Source organism: Natrix helvetica, assembly GCF_964273705.1.
Source record: "Natrix helvetica genome assembly, chromosome: Z".
Lineage (NCBI taxonomy): Eukaryota > Metazoa > Chordata > Lepidosauria > Squamata > Natricidae > Natrix > Natrix helvetica.
Genome location: NC_138554.1, coordinates 27,906,160 through 27,929,119, shown reverse-complemented (window position 1 = coordinate 27,929,119; position 22,960 = coordinate 27,906,160). Strand labels below are relative to the sequence as shown.

The following is a 22,960-nucleotide window of genomic DNA, read 5'->3' as shown; positions in this document are numbered from 1 at the left end:
GAGTAGAGGACAGCCACCTTCTAGTATTTTCTAGGAAAGAGAAGGTGGGGATAGGTTTATCTTTGCTTGTTTTAGCTGTATTCTGAAACATGTCTTTATTTTAGCATGCAGAAGTCTTGCTTTTCTTATTGCAAAGAAGAAAGAAGGAGGCTGAACTGGGCTTCTAGTGCTTATTTGCTAGTTTCCCTGTATTTGTCAGTTTTAATCATTTCTCTTTTCTGGAGGTTGCTCAACAATTAGTCTATCAGATCTTTTCTCTAGAAGACATCACTACCTGCAGTTTCATCCCTGAGACTATTTATGTCCTAGTGTCTTCCCTTCATTCACTCATTTATTTGTTCATTTATTTTACATTATTTTGATTCGGGAGATGCCAGATGGAGTAGGGCAGAAGTACCAGCTCTTATCTGTACTCTTTCTAGAGTCTCAACATCTTATTCACATTGTGACGACCAAAACTGGGTGCAGTATTCCAAGTGTGGCCTTACCAAGCATTACAAAGGTGTATTAACACTTCATGAGATCTTGATTCTATCCTTCTGTTTATGCAGCCTAGAACTGTGTTGGCTTTTTTTGGCAGCTGCTGCACACTGCTGGCTCATAGTTAAATGGTTGTCCACTAGGACTCCAAGATCCCTCTCACAGTTACTACTATTGAGCAAGGTATCACCTATACTGTACCTGTGCGTTTTATTTTTCTTGCCTAAATGTAGAACCTTACTTTTTTCACCATTGAATTTCATTTTGTTAGATAGCGCCCAATGTTCATATCTGTCAAGATCCTTCTTAAGCCTATTTTCCAGAGTGTTGGCTATTCCTGCTAGCTTGATGATTTCCTCATCTATCTCCTCATCCAAATCATTGATGAAGATGTTGAAGAGTATTGAGCCTAAAACAGAGCCTTGGGATTACATGTTGAGTGTGGTTGGTCAGCCAGTTACGAATCCATCTGGTGGTGATGCTGTCTAACCCACATTTTTCTATTTTATCAAGTAGTAGGTTATGGTCTACCTTATCAAATGCCTTACTGAAGTCCAAGTAAACTATATCGACGGCATTCCTCTGGTCCACTAATTCTGTCACTTTGTCAAAGAATGCAATAAGATTAGTCTGGCATGATCTGTTTTTGATCAATCCATGTTGACTTTTGGTTATTACTTTGTTTGCTTCTAGCTGTTCACTGATTTGTTGCTTGATTATCTTTTTCCAAAATCTTCCCTGCTATTGAGGTCAGGCTATAGATCTGTAGTTTCCTGGATCTATTTTTTCCTCCTTTTTTGAAGATGGAAACTACATCAGCCCTTTTTCAGGCCTCTGGTGGTTCCCCAGTGCTCCAGGATATTTGAAAGATATAATTCAGTTGTTCTGAGATCTCGTCTGCTGGTTCCTTCAAAACTTTGGGGTGTAATTTATCCGGTCCTGGTGATTTGAACTTGTCTAGGGTAGACAAGTACTCACTTACCATTTTCTTCCTTATTTTAAGTCATAAGTCATAAATGGTCGTAAGTCAAGGACTTATGTGTTTGATGACAACTTTTCTTTCATGGGGCTTAGGGAATTAGCCTGTACCCATGCAGCCTTCACACACCTTATTTTCAATCTCCTTAACCTTAACTTACTTTTTCCAAAATTTATTCCCTTTTGTCCTGCAAAACAGGAAGGGAAGCTACCACTCCTACTTCCAAGCAGGGATGCCTGGACTTCCATTACACAACAAATTACACAACATCTCCCAATCAGCTTGAACCTACCTCTTGCGCAAATGATATGAGACAATGATGATGGCTAAGATGAAGGTCCCTGTGGCCGTGTACATCACCCAAGCTGTGTCACAAAAGAACAGAAGAAATCAATGGGTGTTCAACAAATGTTGAACCATTAATCATGCTAAACACAACAGCCCTCCTCAGCCTGGTGCCTTCCAAATGTAGTGGAACTCAAGACCCCTAATTTCCTGCCACACACACACACAAAAATAAGTGGTCACAGAACTCCAAGCCAGGTTCACTTTGGTTTAACTGGGCCAGTTTTAAAACCTTCCATTGGCCTATCTGTAATGGTAAAGCCTCTGCCACTAGGTGGTGCCACATTTAATTTACAGAATAGTACCAATGTCTTCCAGATGGGGTAGATACAGTGGTGGGTTACGACCGGTACACCCCGGTACGGGCATGCCAGTGCCTGTCGGGAGCACTGGGTACCGTTCCAGTATGGTGCTCCGGAGGGCCCACCCACCTGCCCGTGCTCCTTACTGGTATTTGAGCTCTTTGGGACTTCCGCACACGCTCACGGAGTGTATGATGCCTGTGCAACACTCTGCCGAGAGGCTGGAGCATCACAGAGGCATCGTGGAGCATTGCAGGCGGTAAGTACGCATGTGCGCGCTGCACACGTTCATGTGGTGGACGCTGGGCCCTATTGCACCGTACCAATTGCACCGGGATCCGGAACCCACCACTGGGTAGATAATGAAGAGCAACAACCTCATTATTCTGGAGGAGAAAGAAGTCTAGAAGATGACACCCAATTATATAAAATCCCAGATAGCCTGATTGACAAGAGGAGTGATTTACTGATGCCAATGTTCCTAAGAACGTGGCACAAACTTCAGAAATGGAGATACTCGCCATGAAAATATGTGTCACCCAGTATACTTCTATGTATGGTATGTGTGTATACACAGATGCAGGTTTGCATTAACACAAGCCAACCAGAAATGTAGCCAAAGGAAGGCCTCTTCTATTGACAGCATGCATTCCATTCTTCTTTGACTGCGTCATGGACGTATATGCCAAGCTGAGAAATGTTGGCTTCGGCTTGGTGTGCTCTTCTTAGTCCTTCTGGCTTAACAGACAGATTTGAAACTGGCAGAGCAACACCTAGTAGAACTGAAGTCAGGTAAGGCAGAGGCTGAACAGAAGCCAAAAAGGGAGTTCTCCAAACCACTTTTCCCATTCTCATAAAGGCAGCAGAAAAAGATGTGCCAAATAAGCATACACCTACAAACTTGCTAACTTTGCATTCACCGTGCTCTGTTTTCTTACACAGAGATCTGATTTATCTTGCTGTTGTTATTTTCTCATGCAATATATTCAAAGTCTTGTCCCAAATAAGAGGTTACCTGCTAGGATCCTAGGTGTGTTCATTCACCCAATTTGGAGTACAAAGAGTACTTATATACATATATACGTATGTACTTTATATGTATATAAAGTACATATGTATATATAGTCCACAGAGAGCCAGTTTGATTCAATGATTAAGAGACAAGGCTACAAAGCAGGAAATCGTGAATTCAAGTACCACATTAGCCATGAAAGACAGCTGGATGACTTTGGGCCAGTCACACACTCTCTTTTTCTCAGCCCAACCCACCTCACAGGGTTGTTTTTGTGGGGGAAAGCAGGAGGAAGGTGTGTTGAATATGTTTGCCACCCTGTGTTATTTGTAAAAATAATAAAGGCAGGATAGAAGTAAAATAAAACAAAATGAATATCAGAATGAGAGTAAGAGTTATCCTCTAGTGCAGGGGTCAGCAACGCGCGGCTCTGGAGCCACATGTGGCTCTTTCATCCCTATGTTGCAGCTCCCTGTCGCCAGTCGGCACCACAATTTTGAGAGGACCTTTCGATTGGGGAGCGGGGGGAGCACGGCGCTAAGAGGAGACTCTATGGCAGCGATGGCGAACCTTTTTTGGCTCGCATGCAGGGGCGTGCACGGTCGTGTCGCACCCATAAAGCAATGTGCAACCCCAGCACGCATAAACGCATGACAGGTGCCACCCTCCCTTTTTTGCATGCTTTTTTCGCCCTCCCCAGGCTCCAGAGGCTTTATAGGAGCCTGGGGAGGGTGAAAACAGCCTTCCCCGCCCCCACTGGAGGCCCTCCAGAGCGCAAAAAAAATGGAAGTTCGTAGGGTCAGCTTAAGCCTTCTGGAGCCTTCAGGGAAGCCTCCGGAAGGCCCCTGGAGGCTCCAGAGGGCTTAAACCGGCCCTATGAGCAAACTGGAAGTTCCTGAACTTCCGATTTGCCCGTAGGACCATTTTTTTTGTGCTTCGGAGGCTTTGGGGAAGCTCCTGAAGCCTCCGGAGGGCCTCCGGCGGGGCGAGGGAAGCTGTTTTCGTCCTCCCTAGGCTGCTATAAAGCCTCTGGAGCCTGGGGAGGGCAAAAATGGCCTCCAAAAAAGGCTATAGTTAGCTGGCCAGTGTGCGCATGCACGCTGGCCAGCTGCCAGGGCAACGCTTCATATGCCCTGACAAATGGCTCCACGTGCCACCTGTGGCATGCATGCTATAGTTTCGCCATCCCAGTTCTATGGCAACGAGTAGGTTTTCTGGTTGGCTCCACAATTGATAGGGCTTTCAGTTAGGACAGATAGAGGAAAAAGGATGCCACACTAGGAGAAGACTTTATGGTGAGGGAACCAGATTTCCGGTCAGCTCTAGAATTGAATGGGGGCTTCCGGTTAGGACCTTTGTGGCTCCTGGTGTTTCCTTTTTGGTGAGAAATGGGTTCAAATGGCTCTTTAAGTGTTAAAAGTTGCCGACCCCTGCTCTAGTGCAATATTTCTCAATCCTGGCAATTTGAAAATGTGTAGACTTGAACTCCCAAGCTGGAGAGTTTTAGGAGTTGAAAGGTCCACACATTTCCAAGATGCCAAGGTTGAGAAACATTACTACAGTGCAAGATTGTGCATTGCACAGACAAACCATTGCAAGAGTGTGATGCCCCAGTTTCCATCCTTGCATAAGTTGACCAGACAGTCTCAGAATTAGGAGAGTTGCTATGCCGGCACATCTGGAGAAAAACCGTATTAGGAAAACTTGAGCTGCACATAAACCTGTTTCTTCTCCATAACACTATTACCTGTTTACAATGACTTTATCCCTATACAGTGTGGGTTTTTTTGTTTATCCTGTGTCTAATTTTACAAAGCACTAGATATTTAAATAATTACATATTTTCTTTCAAATATTCCTTTACAGCCAGTCCTTGACTTACGACCATAATGGAGCTGTCCCTCATGGTCATGCTTGTTAAGTAAGACATTTGCTAAGTGAGTTTGCCCCATTTTGCAACCTTTCTTGCCACAGTTGTTAAGGGAATCACTGCAGTTGATAAGTTAGTAATGCAGCTGCTAAGTGAATCTGGCTTCCCCATTGACTTTGCTTGTCAAAAGGTTGCAAAAGGTGATCACGTGACCTTGGGACACAGCAAAGCAGCTGTTTCATACTTATGAAATATAAGTATGAAACAGCTGCCAAGAATCTGAATTTTGATCACATGCGTATGCTACAAAGTTGTGTGAAAAACGGTCACAAGTCACTTTTTCCAATGCCGTTGTAACTTTGAACTGTCACTAAATGAACTGCTGCAAGTTAAGGACTACCTGTATTCCCTCGTTGCCACTTATTTGGAATGTATATTTTTCTAAATGAGTTCGTACAGGTAGTTCTCAGCTTGCGACCTGTTGGTTAGCAACTGTTTGAAGTTACAATAGACCTACCAGAGGGGGCTACTTATGACCAGATTCAAAGTTCTGACAATTGTTCCCACGCACATGGTCATGTGATCCAACTTTGGGTGCTCAGCAACCAGGTTGCATTCATGGTTTTTGCATAAACTGTGGTTGTGCAACTGTGATTTTGCCAAAACCCAGTAATTTACCTTTGACTTTTGGCCGAACTGCACCCATAGTAAACCATTGCGTCACTAAATGACCATGGTGTTTCGCTCAATGACTAGAGAAAAAAAAAGGTCATAAAATCGGATCAGTTTTGTGACAGATTGGGCTCAAAATTTTTGGTTGCAAGTTGAGGACTACCTGTAGATAGCCTTGCTTCAATTCATAATCGGCAGAAGAAGGAATGGTTTGTATAAAAACGTGAAAAGAACCCATTCCTCAAATGTTCCTTTTCTCCATTTGAAAAATATGTTTTAGATACTTTTGGAATAAGTTTTAGAGTTCCCCAGTGGGTGTCTGTTTCTTTGTTTCAGCCTGGAACTATTTATGGGAAAGAGAAATTTTGCAAAGAATCAATAGGGAGAATGCAAGGTTGGGGATCTGCTTTCCATCCATACTTATTGCTCCATTCCAAATTATCAGCCTTGAAAATATCCAAACATCATTACTGTGGGAGAAAATGCTGAAAGAGTGCCCTTCTTAGAAGATGGATGTATAAATGTATTAATCCGTATTCAGTGGGGGGGGGGGGATAATATGTGTTAATGTGATGGGTTTTTCTAAAAAAATCTTTTATCGACTTTTTAAATGTATTGATTGTTTTGGGTTTTTTGTCAAGGTACCTGGTATGCCCCAAATATAAGCCTAGGAGCCTTCCAGGTCGAAACCATTTTGTCTTGAATTTTTTGCTGATAAATAAATGAAGGGAGACTAGTATAGATCTATTTCAAGCTATTTAGCTCTCATCAGCTAGCCATACCCTTACTGGGATTTGAACTTGGGCTATTTTACATGTTAGGCAGTTATAATGTCTGAGCCACAAGCTCCCCCCCCCCCCCCCGGCTCAGCTGATAAGGGAGGAGAGCTTGTGGCTCAGACATTATAACTGCCTAACATGTAAAATAGCCCAAGTTCAAATCCCGGTAAGGGTATGGCCAAACCTTGGTATGCCTCATCTATTATGCATATTTTGAGAGCAAAATCAGGCCGGGGCAGTTTTAAGCACTTTGATCTGGTGATTCTTCTTTAAAAAGTCTGAAGATACATGCTAACCAGTGCAATGGTGGGATTCCATTTTTTTTTACTACTGGTTCCCACGTGCGCACCCGTGCCGCTTCTGTGCGTGTGCAGAAGCAACCAGGTGGGTTGGCGGAGCCACTGCTACTACCGGTTTGTCCGATCCGGGCCAAACCGGGAGCAACCCACCTCTGAACCATTGGTACATACAGTTAGCTCACCCTAGATTCAGAAGAAAGAAACAGATAGGAAAAAGAATTAAGTACAGTTCACCATGCAAATGAATTCTCTGCTTTGAATTCCCCTCTTTCAAATATTGTAAATTTAAGGCCACCCTGGTTCTCTTAGCAGGTATAACTAGAATGGCTCCAAAGGTTCCTTCATCCAGGGCAAATCTACATTGTCATAGAATCTGTTTATATAACATTTAACAGCTTCACAGTATTATATGCCCTCTCCGATCTAGTCCTTTACCTCCTACCCCAATGGCAGAGTCATTGGCACTGTAGGTCCAGGTTGAGTTCAGCCAATCAGAAGAGGTAGGGGTCAGGCGGGATCCATCCCCTGGAAGGGTCCGTAAGTTGACCGAGGAAGCTTTCAATCCTGGAAGGAAATCAGAATCATGAATCATGAAGGACTTGATTACAGCGGAGGTTCAACTTCACTTCTTATCAAAATCTCAGGCTTTCCTGATATGTTAAACAGTAACACCAGCCTCTATGATTTTGCCATGATGAGAGCCGTAGTAAGGGCAGATTGCAGTTCTAGGCTGCATCAATAGAGGGATAGAATCAAGATCACGTGAAGTGTTAATACCACTTTATAATGCCTTGGTAAGGCCACACTTGGAATACTGCATTCAGTTCTGGTCGCCACAATGTAGAAAAGATGTGGAGACTCTAGAAAGAGTGCAGAGAAGAGCAACAAAGACGATTAGGGGACTGGAGACTAAAACATATGAAGAACGGTTGCAGGAACTGGGTATGTCTAGTTTAATGAAAAGAAGGACTAGGGGAGACATGATAGCAGTCTTCCAATATCTCAGGGGTTGCCACAAAGAAGAGGGAGTCAAACTATTCTCCAAGGCTCCTGAGGGTAGAACAAGAAGCAATGGGTGGAAACTAATCAAGGCGAGAAGCAACTTAGAACTGAGGAGAAACTTCCTGACAGTTAGAACAATTAATCAGTGGAACAGCTTGCCTCCAGAAGTTGTGAATGCCCCAACACTGGAAGTCTTTAAGAAGATGTTGGATAGCCATCTGTCTGAAACGGTATAGGGTTTCCTGCCTAGGCAGGGGGTTGGACTAGAAGGCCTCCAAGGTCCCTTCCAACTCTACTATTGTATTGTATTGCACAAAAGCAATAATAGCAACAAATGCAGCTTATTAGTAATTTTTTTGAACCCCTAGAGTCTTCCCCATACAGAGACCCATTTTTCAATTACCGGAAGCTGCTGCTTTAGAGAAAGGTTGAATGAAATACAAGAATTTAAATCAGCCAACCAAGCAAAAACTTCACTGCAAAAAAGGGGGTAGATCAAAGTGTCTTTAAGATTTGGAGATGCTCTACTGCAAAATAAACATCTGACCTTCTCAATGCACGCTATATCAATTTAGGTATTCTTCCTCATTGAAATTAGTGACCCCACAAATGTGAATATGTAGAGATATATTTTTACTTATTACTCAGATGAAAACTACTGATCCAACAACCACTCATTTCAAAGACCAAACCATACCTTGTGAAAGCCTGGCACAATTGTGCCTCCTAGCTTTGCAAATTCAGCTCTGGTTATCTCTTTTTAAATAGATCTGGGGACGCAGCCAGATTACTGATCTGGGGCTACAGAAAGATTCAAAGGGATGTCAAGAGAAACTGCCCTACATTAACTCTTTGGGGATATTACAAAAATTAATTAAACTAAATGTAAAACATAATTTTAAAAAATGTAATTAAAAAATTTGGGGACATTACAAAAAGGATGTTGAGACTTTGGAAAAAGTGTAGAAAATAGCAGCTAGAATGATTAAAGGCTTGGAGATAAAACATATGAAGAACATAAGTGGACCAGAGGAATGCCATCGATATAGTTTACTTGGACTTCAGTAAGGCATTTGATAAGGTAGACGATAACCTACTACTAGATAAAGTAGAAGAATGTGAGTTAGACAGCATCAGCACCAGATGGATTCGTAACTGGCTGACCAACCGCACTCAATGTGTAGTCCTCAATGGAACTGCATCTACATGGAGGGAAGTATGCAGTGGAGTACCCCAAGGCTCTGTTTTAGGCCCAGTACTCTTCAACATCTTCATCAATGATTTGGATGAGGGAATAAATGGGGAACTCATCCAATTTGCAGATGACACCAAGCTGGCAGGAATAGCCAACACTCCAGAAGATAGGCTAAAGATACAGAAGGATCTTGACAAACTTGAACATTGGGCACTATCTAATAAAATGAAATTCAATGGTGAAAAGAGTAAGGTTCTACATTTAGGCAACAAAAACAGAATGCACAGGTACAGTATAGGTGGTACCTTGCTCAGTAGTAGTAACTGTGAAAGGGATCTTGGAGTCCTAGTTTATTTACTGAGCGCTTATAGACCGCCCCCTCTCCCGAAAGGGACTCGGGACAACCATTTAAATATGAACCAGCGGTGTGCAGCAGCTGCCAAAAAAGTCAACACAGTTCTAGGCTACATAAACAGAGGGATAGAATCAAGATCACGTGAAGTGTTAATACCACTTTATAATGCCTTGGTAAGGCCACACTTGGAATACTGCATCCAGTTTTGGTTGCCACGATGTAAAAAAGATGTGGAGACTCTAGAAAGAGTGCAGAGAAGAGCAACAAAGATGATTAGGGAACTGGAGACTAAAACATATGAAGAACGGTTGCAGGAACTGGGTATGTTTAGCTTAAGAGAAAGAAGGACTAGGGGAGACATGATAGCAGTGTTCCAATATCTCAGAGGTTGCCACAAAGAAGAGGGAGTCAAACTATTCTCCAAGGCACCTGAGGGTAGAACAAGAAGCAATGGGTGGAAACTAATCAAGGAGAGAAGCAACTTAGAACTGAGGAGAAACTTCCTGACAGTTAGAACAATTAATCAGTGGAACAGCTTGCCTCCAGAAGTTGTGAATGCCCCAACACTGGAAGTCTTTAAGAAGATGTTGGATAGCCATCTGTCTGAAACGGTATAGGGTTTCCTGCCTAGGCAGGGGGTTGGACTAGAAGGCCTCCAAGGTCCCTTCCAACTCTACTATTGTATTGTATTGCACAAAAGCAATAATAGCAACAAATGCAGCTTATTAGTAATTTTTTTGAACCCCTAGAGTCTTCCCCATACAGAGACCCATTTTTCAATTACCGGAAGCTGCTGCTTTAGAGAAAGGTTGAATGAAATACAAGAATTTAAATCAGCCAACCAAGCAAAAACTTCACTGCAAAAAAGGGGGTAGATCAAAGTGTCTTTAAGATTTGGAGATGCTCTACTGCAAAATAAACATCTGACCTTCTCAATGCACGCTATATCAATTTAGGTATTCTTCCTCATTGAAATTAGTGACCCCACAAATGTGAATATGTAGAGATATATTTTTACTTATTACTCAGATGAAAACTACTGATCCAACAACCACTCATTTCAAAGACCAAACCATACCTTGTGAAAGCCTGGCACAATTGTGCCTCCTAGCTTTGCAAATTCAGCTCTGGTTATCTCTTTTTAAATAGATCTGGGGACGCAGCCAGATTACTGATCTGGGGCTACAGAAAGATTCAAAGGGATGTCAAGAGAAACTGCCCTACATTAACTCTTTGGGGATATTACAAAAATTAATTAAACTAAATGTAAAACATAATTTTAAAAAATGTAATTAAAAAATTTGGGGACATTACAAAAAGGATGTTGAGACTTTGGAAAAAGTGTAGAAAATAGCAGCTAGAATGATTAAAGGCTTGGAGATAAAACATATGAAGAACATAAGTGGACCAGAGGAATGCCATCGATATAGTTTACTTGGACTTCAGTAAGGCATTTGATAAGGTAGACGATAACCTACTACTAGATAAAGTAGAAGAATGTGAGTTAGACAGCATCAGCACCAGATGGATTCGTAACTGGCTGACCAACCGCACTCAATGTGTAGTCCTCAATGGAACTGCATCTACATGGAGGGAAGTATGCAGTGGAGTACCCCAAGGCTCTGTTTTAGGCCCAGTACTCTTCAACATCTTCATCAATGATTTGGATGAGGGAATAAATGGGGAACTCATCCAATTTGCAGATGACACCAAGCTGGCAGGAATAGCCAACACTCCAGAAGATAGGCTAAAGATACAGAAGGATCTTGACAAACTTGAACATTGGGCACTATCTAATAAAATGAAATTCAATGGTGAAAAGAGTAAGGTTCTACATTTAGGCAACAAAAACAGAATGCACAGGTACAGTATAGGTGGTACCTTGCTCAGTAGTAGTAACTGTGAAAGGGATCTTGGAGTCCTAGTTTATTTACTGAGCGCTTATAGACCGCCCCCTCTCCCGAAAGGGACTCGGGACAACCATTTAAATATGAACCAGCGGTGTGCAGCAGCTGCCAAAAAAGTCAACACAGTTCTAGGCTACATAAACAGAGGGATAGAATCAAGATCACGTGAAGTGTTAATACCACTTTATAATGCCTTGGTAAGGCCACACTTGGAATACTGCATCCAGTTTTGGTTGCCACGATGTAAAAAAGATGTGGAGACTCTAGAAAGAGTGCAGAGAAGAGCAACAAAGATGATTAGGGAACTGGAGACTAAAACATATGAAGAACGGTTGCAGGAACTGGGTATGTTTAGCTTAAGAGAAAGAAGGACTAGGGGAGACATGATAGCAGTGTTCCAATATCTCAGAGGTTGCCACAAAGAAGAGGGAGTCAAACTATTCTCCAAGGCACCTGAGGGTAGAACAAGAAGCAATGGGTGGAAACTAATCAAGGAGAGAAGCAACTTAGAAATGAGGAGAAACTTCCTGACAGTTAGAACAATTAATCAGTGGAACAGCTTGCCTCCAGAAGTTGCCCCAACACTGGAAGTCTTTAAGAAGATGTTGGATAGCCATCTGTCTGAAATGGTATAGGGTTTCCTGCCTAGGCAGGGGGTTGGACTAGAAGACCTCCAAGGTCCCTTCCAACTCTACTATTGTATTGTATTGTATTGTATTGTATTGTATTGTATTGTATTGTATTGTATTGTATTGTATTGTATTGTATTAACAGTTGCAGAAACTGGGTATGGCTAGTCTGGAGAAAAGAAAGACTAGGGGTGGCATTATAGCATTATTCCAGTATTTAAGGAGTTGCCATGAAGAAGAGATGGTCAACTTATTTTCCAAAGCACCACAAGGCAAGGCAAGAAACAATGGATGGAAACTAATCAAGGACAGAAGCAATCTGGAATTAAGAAGAAACTTCCTAACAGCAAGGACAATTAAGCAGTGGAAAAGCTTGCTTTCAGAAATTGTGGGTGCTCCATCACTGGAGGCTTTTAAGAAGAGATTGGACAGCCATTTATCTAAAATGGTACAGGGTTTCCTGCTTGAGAATGGAGTTGGACTAGATGACCTTTAAGGTACCTTCCAACCCTATTCTAGTTGATTGAGAAACATTTTTTCATGTAGGCCAGATAGCAATACATTTGATAAATAAATTTGGCAATAGATTTCTGGCATTTCTCAAGGAATCCTGAAATATGTTCCAAAATAGAACATCTCTACTCTCTACTAAATTTATGAGCCGCGGTGGCGCAGTGGTTAGAGTGCAGTATTGCAGGTTACTTCTGCTGATCACCAGCTGCTAGCAGTTTGGCAGATCGAATCTCACCAGGCTGCAGGTTGACTGAGTCTTCCATCCTTCCGAGGTCAGTAAAAGGAGAACCCGGATTGTTGGGGCAATATGCTGACTCTGTAAACCGCTTAGAGAGGGCTGTAAAACACTATGAAGTAGTCTATAAGTCTAAATGCTATTGCTATTGCTATTCCTCCTAACACATATGGATCTAGAATCTACTAATTGGGGAAACAAGCACAAGGAAAAAAGATTGGATTGAGCCCAGAGTACAAGGGTAAGATGTCACTAATACAAGTGAGCACAATCCACCACACAGGTCAAAAGGTATCTATGGTTACACTGCCTGAAAAGTTGACTTCACTCATCTTGCTAAGATGGTCTCTCCTTTCCCCCTCTGTAAGCAGGGCCACTTGGGAGACAGAAGGTGGGGGGGGGGGAGAGAAAGAGCTCCTGTGGAACATCATCATATAAGTTTTAGAACTTTCCTCTAACATTTTAGTCAGGCGACCGCATCATCCAGGAAGCCAATTCAGTGCCTACCTCGATACAAGATGGCAAAGCCTTGGGCTTGCAGAAACTGGTCTGATTGGAAGGAGAGAGAAAGGCAGTCCGTGGGGAACAGCAGAGGTGCAGTTGGCCTTCGGCGCCCATCAAAGTGGGCCAGTAAAAGATTGCTGTGTCCATCCCGGACCTCTAGGCGGTCATTTGAATCACGCACATCAAAGATCCGGAAGCTGAGTTCTATAGAATCATAACCTGCAGGATAAAGGACCCAGCTGCAGTTGCTGTTGGCCTCATAGTCATCTGGGAACTGCGGAGAGTAGATCACTCCAGACAGATCACTGAAGTTCCCCTGACAGGCCCCCATGGAGACTGGAACAGGAGGAGAAAAATCAGAACAGAATTGCAATCAATATTAAAGGAAAAGCCTCTGGTGAATCAAGCTCATCTTCAGGTTATGAAATTTAGATATTTTTAATTTTTTTTAAAAAAATGATCAAATACTGAAATACAAAGAAGTGCAACATCAACATAAAAGGTACTTAATACCTAAGTTACGAAAACTCTGTATGTTGTATAATGATGAAAATAAATTAAATGTAACCGAACAGAAAATAAAGAGAGTTGATTTTAAAAGATCCAAATGCATGTAAAATCCATTTCATGTTGATATGAGATTATTTCAGTCTTTAAGTTTATCATTAAATCTAGATCATGCAGAAACATATTGCTTTGCCTCCTTATTTTTGGAATAAAAACATTTCAAAGATAGATAACAGACTCATACTCATATCCTGAATCAATTCTTTAATATCAGGCGGATAGGTTTTATTTAAATTATATAAGATCATCCACCTTATCAAGCCCTAGGTTTAGGGTACAGCCAAATCTTCTCATAAAACACCAAATTCCTTGTTTTAGGAATATAATAAATATTTCATTTACATTCCATTTCTTTTCAAAATGATGTTAAAAATATTTATAATGCCAGTATAAAAAAAAAAATCTAATGTCCAACTTTTTAAAAACTTTATTTGAGGAGTCTAGTAGACATGAAATAATATGTTCTGTTGAATTTCTTAAATTCTTAAAAATAATAATAATAATGTTTACATTTTTTTTAAAAAAAAAGCTACGCCCTTCGATTTTTCCAAAATTGGATATTCCAATTCTTCATTCCACAGTACAGATAATATAATTAAAGCTAGTCTCCCTTCTATTGGGTGGAAATGGGTGGAAACTAATCAAGGAGAGAAGCAACTTAGAACTGAGGAGAAACTTCCTGACAGTGAGAACAATTAATCAGTGGAACAGCTTGCCTCCAGAAGTTGTGAATGCCCCAACACTGGAAGTCTTTAAGAAGATGTTGGATAGCCATTTGTCTGAAATGGTATAGGGTTTCCTGCCTAGGCAGGGGGTTGGACTAGAAGACCTCCAAGGTCCCTTCCAACTCTACTATTGTATTTATTTATTATTTTTTTAAATTCCATGTAAAAGTGAATTGTTGAGTTCACTTTAAGTGCTGCCTCTGTTAAGGGTTCTTAAGACTCCAGGTAGTTCTAAAACTGCTTAAAGCATCTGGATTGTGCTGTTTTGTCAGTACATGTTTCAACAATATGTACTGCCAAACAGATGTTATGGGTAAATCATTTTCAGAATACAATCTCTCAAAATATTTAAAATAACTACTAAAAATCAAGTGACTTAAGATATTTATCCTTTGTTTGGCCCAGACAAGAGCCTCATCTCTGTTTTCAAATTTAGATAATTCAGCAATAGTTTCGACTATCTGGTTGTGTGTCAAAATATAAATACTTTCCTACCTTCCAAATGCGTTTAGAGAGGAATCCACATAATGATTTAATATAATTTGTTACTTCAGACAATAACTCTTAAACTAGTTGAAGGGTTTTGATCAACTGAAAATGTCTAATTAGATTAGAACCAGGAAAATTTCCTCAACAGAAACTGACAGGTGATTCTCTTTCAGACAATTTTTGGTTACTGCTATGGAAGTACAGCAGAATAGATTCTGCGATTTTTCTGGACCTTGAGTTTCTGGAGAAAAAGTGAACTAGCCTCTTGTCTCTTTCTCCTTTGTCTACTGGAGAGCACAGAACTTCGCCCAGCAATTTTTTCTTTTTTGATCAAAGAAATACAAATAGTCCTCGACAGTTTGCTTAGTGACCGAAGTTATAACGGCACTAAAAAATGTGACTTACAACCATTTTTCACACTTATGACCCATGGTCACATGATTTATATTCAGATGCTTGACCACTGACTCACATTTATGACGGTTGTAGTGTCCCCATGATCATATGATCCCCTTCTGAGACCTCCTGACAAGCAAAGCCAATGGAGAAGCCAGATTCACTTAACCACCATGTTACTAATTTAACAATTGCAGTGATTCAGTTTACAAATGTGGCAAGAGAAGTTGTAAAATGGGACAGTACTCACTTAACCAATTTCTCACAGCAACATAAATTTTGGGCTCAATTACAGTTGTAAGTTGAAGACTTCCTGTAGTCTTTTTATAGTAAATAGAGGTTTGTACATAGATAGTCTTCACTTACCAACAGTAATTGGAATTGGGAACTCTGTTGTTAAGTGGCTCAGTTGCGAAGTACGTTATATGACCACACTGACTTGTGATATCAGTTCTGGCAATCCCAGTTGCTGTTATTTAATTAATCTTGTAAAGATTACAATGTCATGTGATCATGTACTCAGCATTTGAGATCTCCTGCTGGCTTCCCCATTGACTTTGTTTGTTGGAAGTCGATAGTGAAAATCACAAGTAGCAATAATGTGACCACAGTATGCTGTGACATGCAAGCTGGTCCTCCTCATTCAGCCCCATCATAACTTTGAATGGTTGAATGAATGGTTTTTAAACAAGGACTATCTATTATCTATTATTACAATAACAGAATCTTGCAACTCTGAATACACCTCCCCCTTCCTCCTTTTATCTTTTTGAGAACTAGGGCGGTATTTGTCTGGTTCCTCTTGCACATATGTGCTAGTCGTTCCCAATTCTAGGGGGCGGTGCTTATCTCCCTTTCAAAGCCGAAGAACCAGCACTGTTCGAAGATGTCTCCGTGGGCATGTGGCCGAAGGTGCATGGAACGCTATTACCTTCCCACCAAAGGCGATCCTTATTTTTCTACTTGCATGCTTTCAAACTGCTAGGTTGGCAAAAGTTGGGACAAGTAAGGGGAGCTCACTCCGTTAAGTGGCACTAGGGATTCAAACTGCTGAACTGCCGATCTTTCTGATCAACAAGCTCAGCGTCTTAGCCACTGAGCCACAGGGGTTTATCTGAGATATTTATGCACACTACATTCTTGCTCTGGGCTGAGTCCTCTTTTATCTACCTGTGGCCTTGGTAGCAGCTCTTCCTCCTATCCCTCAAGGTCATCCCCTCTTCCCCCAGTGGCCAGCAGGTTGCATTATAGAATTTAATTTTTTTCATGATTGCTATTGCCAGCAAGACAAGATAGGTGATGAAAACCTCCTTTCACACACATAACAGGACTGTGAAGATGTCCATAAGGTATTGCTTGGGAAGCAGTGAGAATTGCCCAGCCACTATAAGTAGCAAGAGGTACGGTCCAAGTATGAGTATCCCAGGAGAGAAGATGAGATTTCCAACATTTCCATGTTTCTGCTACACCTCTCTTAATAACTCGGTTGAGTTCTCATAAAACTGGAGAAGGGGGTTCCTCTCTTTTTTAAATTTACCCCGCCTCCCATTAGTGCATAACGAATATTCTTGCCCTGACATATCCTACTTATTATTATTAATTAGATTTATACCTGATTTCACTCACATACAATTCAGGAAAAGGTATTCACAACAAGTGCTATGGGCACCACCCATGTGTGCTCAAAATTCAGTGTAGACCTTTGAACCTGGATTGTTGCATAGCCTTAATGATTATAGCAGGCTGGTGAAAGCTGAATGGGAGCAACTTGCCTAAGGCTAAGCAGTAAGCACTTGGCTGAACTTAGATCTGAATCGAGCTTGTCAACAGCTACAGTACTACATCCCACATCATAATGCTAAAAGCAATTAACAGGGAGTATTGAGCATTGCATCCAACTATCATGGAGTTGTTATAACCTGGCCAAAGGTAAGCGCCACCTACATGAACAGTTGGATCTTTTCCTATGTAAGCAATATTCTTACATCTTGCAGCTGGCTCAGATTTAACCATTATGCTTCATAAGCTCATCAATTTCTGTGTGCAACCTCGGAGATAAGAGGGAGGTGGAACCCAGGAATGCAGCTGTTTGGAAGAACCATATGCATAAAATAATACTCTGCATAGTTAGGTAGGTAGCTCTCTTCGGTGGGATGTACAAGTGCTTGATTAAACTACCTCAATTTTACAGAACCTTTGCAGAGCACCAATTCTACTTCCCAGTCCCACATTCTCCCATACCCACCAAATTTGGAAACAGACCTGAGATTGTTCCACTCCTTGGAACTCTGAAGACAAGCAGGAATACAATAAAGCCAATCCAGTGGTGGGATTCAATTTTTTTTACTACCAGTTCTGTGGCTTGGTGGGTGTGGCTTGGTTGGTGTGGCAGGGGAAGGATACTGCAAAATCCCCATTCCCTCCAGATCAGCTGGGACTCGGGAAGCAAAGAATAGATGGGAGCAGGGCTAGTCTGAAGTGGTATTTTTCAATTCTCCAAACTATTCAAAATTTCCGCTACCGGCTCCCCAGAATCGGTCAGAACCTGCCGGATACCACCTCTGAGCCAATCCCTCAAACTAACCAAAAGCTGAGCATAAAAAAATCAATTTGTTTTTGACTTGTGCCCTGAGCTACAGCAGTTCCAAGAGCTACCAACTCCTCTTGCCTCTAAGCCAGGCATGTCCAAAGTCCAGCCGGGGGGTCAATTGTGGCCCGTTTTCAAATTTCGAGTGGTTCGCAGCCTTTTCTCCCCGCCAGAGTGACTTGTTTAGTCTTCCATAAAATAGTTCATTTGCATTTAATGTTAATGGTTCAAAGAATGTCAGGCTGAATGGTTGGCCCCACACATTTTCACCTCACCAAATCTGGCCCGCCTTGCAAAAAGTTTGCACACCCTTGCTCTAAGCCAAACTGAAAGGGGGGGATTGCTAAGCCCACCCCCGTGTTTTCCATACCCAGTGTGTGCTTTTGTGGTTTGGCATTTTGTAAAAACATCCTGGCATTAGGGAAAACTCCTTTTACAGGTAGTCCTCAACCTACGACCACCATTGACCCCAGAATTTATGTTGCTAGGTGAAAATAATTGTTAAGCATGTTTTCCCCCATTTTACAACCTTTCTTGCCACCGTCGTTAAGTGAATCACTGGAGTTGTTAAATTAATAACGCATTGTTAAGTGAATCTGGTTTCCACATTGACATTGCTTGTCAGGAGGTTGCAAAACAGGATCATATGACCCAGGGACACTGCAACCGTCATAAATATGAATCATTTGCCAAACATCTGAATTTTGATGACGTGACCATGAGGATGCTGCAATAGTCATAAGTGTGAAAAATGGTCCTAAGTCACTTTTTTTCAGTGCGGCTGTAACTTTGAATGGTCACTAAACAAACTGTTGTAAGTCGAGGACTACCTGTATATGCCTTTTTTCCCTCTGTCTATAAATTCTCAAAGTCAGCATAATGCTGTAGGGTGCTGCCTGCCCTTGTGTGGAAACCTATTAAAGAAGGTGGAAAAATGTTGCAGGGCAGTTTTGAAATATGGTGAAACTTGCTAGGAGAATTAAGATTGGGTTTGCTGATAAGGTTGCAAAATCCATGAGATCGAGGTTTCCCAACCAGGAGGACACATACCAATGGTGGCATGCAGAAGCAGTCAACATGGGATGCGATTCTCCTCCCCAAGTTGAGAAACAGCCTACAGGATAAAGGGGAGGATGCCGAAAAAGAGCAAAACAGCCAGGTTCTAGATAAGATGAAGCAGGCATATTAACATTCCTGAAAATTCAGGACTGGAGTAGCCTCCAAAAGGTTTGGGCTTGGAAAAAAGCTCAATACAGGTAAAGATAAAGGTTCCCCTCGCGCATTTGTGCTAGCTGTTCCTGACTCTAGAGGGCAGTGCTCATCTCCATTTCAAAGCCGAAGAGACAGTGCTGTCCAAAGACGTCTCTGTGGTCATGTGGCCAGCGTGACTAAATGCCAAAGGCGCACAGAAAGCTGTTACCTTCCCACCAAAGGTGGTCTCTATTTTTCTACTTGCATTTTTACATGCCTTCGAACTGCGAGGTTGGCAGAAGCTGAGACAAGTAATGGGAACTCGCTCCGTTACGCGGCACTAGGGATTCGAAGCACCAAACTGCCGACCTTCTGATCAACAAGCTCAGCGTCTTAGCCACTGAGCCACCACGTCCGTTCAATACAGTTAGTCCTTGACTTACATTGTAACTGAGCCAGGAATTTCCATCAGGAAAGAGATAGGACTTACATCATGATACCAGCACCCTGCTTCTGTCAATCTTGCCCCTTCTTCCAGATGCTGTCCAAAATCAGGTTCTCTGATAGACGGACTTTAATGCACAAAGGATGCTAATTTGAGGATTGCTATCCTAGAGCTAATTTGGTGTTGTGGACAAGGCATCAGGATAGAAAATGGGAGACAATGAGTTTTAGTCCCACCTTAACCACAAATCCAGCTGGATGATCCTGGACCAATCTCTTTCTCTCAGCCCTAGGAAGAAGGCAATGGCAAATCACTTCTCAAGAAGTTTGCCAAGAAAACAGTAGGGAGTTGTCCAGGCAATCCCTAAAAAATCAAACACGATTGAATGGAAAAAGAAGAGGGGGAAAACTCCTAGCGAATGCCAAGTGGAGAGGCAAGATTCCATGTATAGAAAAACAGTCCACCCAAACCTCCATAGAGCTCCAGCACTGCAAATCAGTTGTGGGAACTTGTTGCCATGATGCCAATTGCTGGACTGGCATGACTGCTATGCCTGAAGAGCTCCTGAGTTGGTTGTCAATGAATTTGGAAAAAAGATGTTCACTGGATTCTAGGTTAGGGAGATATTCAGGTATTGGCAGTGTTTAGAGCAGTGTTTCTGAACTTTGGCAACTTTTAAGATGTGTGGACTTCAACTCCCAGAATTCCTCAACCAGCATGCTCAGTCAGAGAATGGTTACTTAGAACTACCTTTAAGAAATGTTCGTAAAGAGAAGGGATTCCAAGTAGCACAAAAGCTAAAGCTCTTGACAATTGGAGCAATTCTCTCCCAGGCAGTTGACTTGTTGAACTCAGGGGCTAGCAGAATGAGATTAAACCTGGCTAAATATCTGCAGCCATTGCAAAGGAGGCACAACTAGATTGTCTAATTGTGGAGAAGCTGGGCAAAGTTATGTTCTACTCATGCTAATCCCTTTTGGCTTCTTTTTAATTCCCCATGCAGTCACATAAGTATATTTGTGTGAAAATCAGAATGCTGTCAGAGATGATGGCACTAAAGAAAATCTACCCTTCTTTAGGGTATCACCTTTCTTCCAGGGTCAGCTCAGCATTGTAGTTCTCCTTCGTGGGCTGGCTCGGGGAGGGTGGGGAGGAGATGGGACAGATGCTTCCTGCAGCACTTTGCCAGCCAAAATTGGTGCTGCAGGTGGCCGTCCAGGCCGAAAATGGGCCACAGGGAGCTACACGTGGCCTCCACACGCCCCCTTTTTGCTAGCAGAGGCATTAATTCATTGGCCATTAATTCATCCTGAATTGGCCATTAATTCATCCTGAATGCATGGGTGGCATTGTCCAGGAGGAGTTATTTTAATTTAATCTAATCCTAATCAAATGTGGAACTATTTAGAACTGGATCACCTTAAGCTACCTTTCCTATTTATATAGTAAGCAACTCATGAGTCCCCAATGACCAGGCAAAGGGATTGATCGAATATGTGACTCTCCCACCCCCAATATTTATGCCAAGATCTTGAGACAGACCTTCAAACATGGTACAGGTAGTCCTTGAGTTACAACCATTCATTTAGCAACTGTTCAAATTTATAATGATACTGAAAAAAGTGACTTATGACCCGTCCTCACACATACAACATCCAGCATCTCTACAATCATGTGACCAAAATTCAGGTGCTTGGCAACTGGCATGTTGCAACGATGGTTGCATTATCCTGAGGTCATGTAATTGACATTTGTGACCTTCCCAGCTGAAATGCCAAGTCAAAGCTGGATGAATTAAAAAAAAAACTGCTGTGACTTGCTTAACAACCATGGCAAGAATGGTCCTAAAATAAAGTGTGACTCACTTAACCAACTGCCTTGCTTACCAACAGAAATTCTGGTCCCAATCACAGTTTTAAATCAAAGACTATCTGATTGGGAATGGGATGACTCACAGCAGTCAGGTGGGCAAGACTGGGTGGGTGCAGCCATCTGGGCACTACCAGGTGGGTGTGGCTGGATGGGTGAGGCCAGGTTGATGCAGAGGATTAGGTGCAGCCAGCTCAGCATACATGACTTGGGGCAGCTGGGTGGCATGGCCAGGTGAATGCAACCATGTGGGTGTGGCCAGGTGGGTTCAGAACAAGTCACTCCAGGAAACTGGACATGGAGCCAACTCGGGGCCCCACCAGAAAAAAGAATCACCCGGGGACATGCTGGCAAACAGGAAGCAGGGAAGCGGCAAAATTTGAAAGGCAATGGGTGGATTTATCCTTCCCACTTGCAGAAACACTCTGTTTTTCTTTCTCCTTTACGAGGAAAGATTTCCCTACAAAGTTTAAAAGGGAAAGGAAGAGGGGGAGCTGGATGGATCGAGCTGCTTAATTTGATGAACCATGAAAAGAAGGATCCAACTGTCCTGTTAATTTTTTTTAAAATCAGAACTGCTCCCCCCCACTATTCTGGTTAGGCTTTATTTTTATTTTTTTAATCAAAAACGTTTGTACGTGACACATGATATTTCAAAGCACTACTATTGATTTTATTTTTAGGATATTTTGGGGTAAAAGCGGAGTCAATTTCACATGTCTTTGTCTAGTTTCATAGTAAAAATGACAATGTGAAATTAACTAGACTAGGATGAGTGTATAAAACTGATAGTAGAATAAGTGTTATTACTGTGAAAATGATAGATAGCAGCAGTCCTCATCACATTGCCCCTAAAACATACCGGTGAGCTGGAAGATCTTTTTTTCTTTTCCTTTTTCAAATAAAACTATTAAATTTAAAGGAACAAAGAACAATTCAAAAGTGAAAAACAGATTTAAAAGGCCAAGCTGGAGTTTGCAATTACAGAGCTATTAGTCACACAACTTTTTTTTAGCACCCCCCACTTCTCCCACAATTATTCAATGTGCATCTCACACACATATTCTAGACAAAGCAAACACTGTCTTGTTGTGTTTGCCATGTGCCTTCTAAGTTGCAATTGTATTATGGAAAAACTGTCAGTGCTCCACCTCACATGTGAAAGGAGCTCCTACATAGTAATAGATCCCAACTTGCTATGGTTGTTAAAAACTAATTAAAATGGAAATAATACTAAGCTGCGAACAGCCTTTGTCAAGAGTCAAAATCAGGAAGGAAAAGAGTCCAGCTGCATCTTAAATAAACAGGAAGACAAAACAAAGTTCTTGAAAAGTAACACTAGTTAAAATAAATAAATAACTGCATTCCAGATGTTGAGAACATAAAACTAGCAGGATGGGAGCAAATTATAGCCAACGGCCAAAGAAAATACCATCCTTCTTTCCTATACCAAAAAATGTGCAAGAGCGTGTTCCTAAAATGTCCTTCCTATTTATGATGAGGTTTGTGGCACTTGCAAATGAAACTTGCAAATGCACTCTCTGCTATGGCAAAGTATGAACTCAAGCACAGCCGTGCATCATTAACAATGGAGGTTTTCTAATCCCAGGTAC

At 41.8% G+C, this 22,960-nt stretch overlaps 1 protein-coding gene across 1 annotated transcript in view; it reads right to left on the bottom strand.

Annotated features, from left to right (window-relative positions):
- Window positions 1-22,960, bottom strand: part of KREMEN2 (kringle containing transmembrane protein 2) — a 53,292-nt gene that overhangs the window by 2,028 nt on the left and 28,304 nt on the right. Inside the window, exons 5-7 of the mRNA XM_081970978.1 lie at window positions 13,082-13,414; window positions 7,174-7,302; window positions 1,752-1,824 (exon numbers count right to left, since the gene is read on the bottom strand). Of these exons, the coding sequence (XP_081827104.1) occupies window positions 1,752-1,824; window positions 7,174-7,302; window positions 13,082-13,414 (535 nt within the window). The remainder of the gene's footprint in view (window positions 1-1,751; window positions 1,825-7,173; window positions 7,303-13,081; window positions 13,415-22,960) is intronic.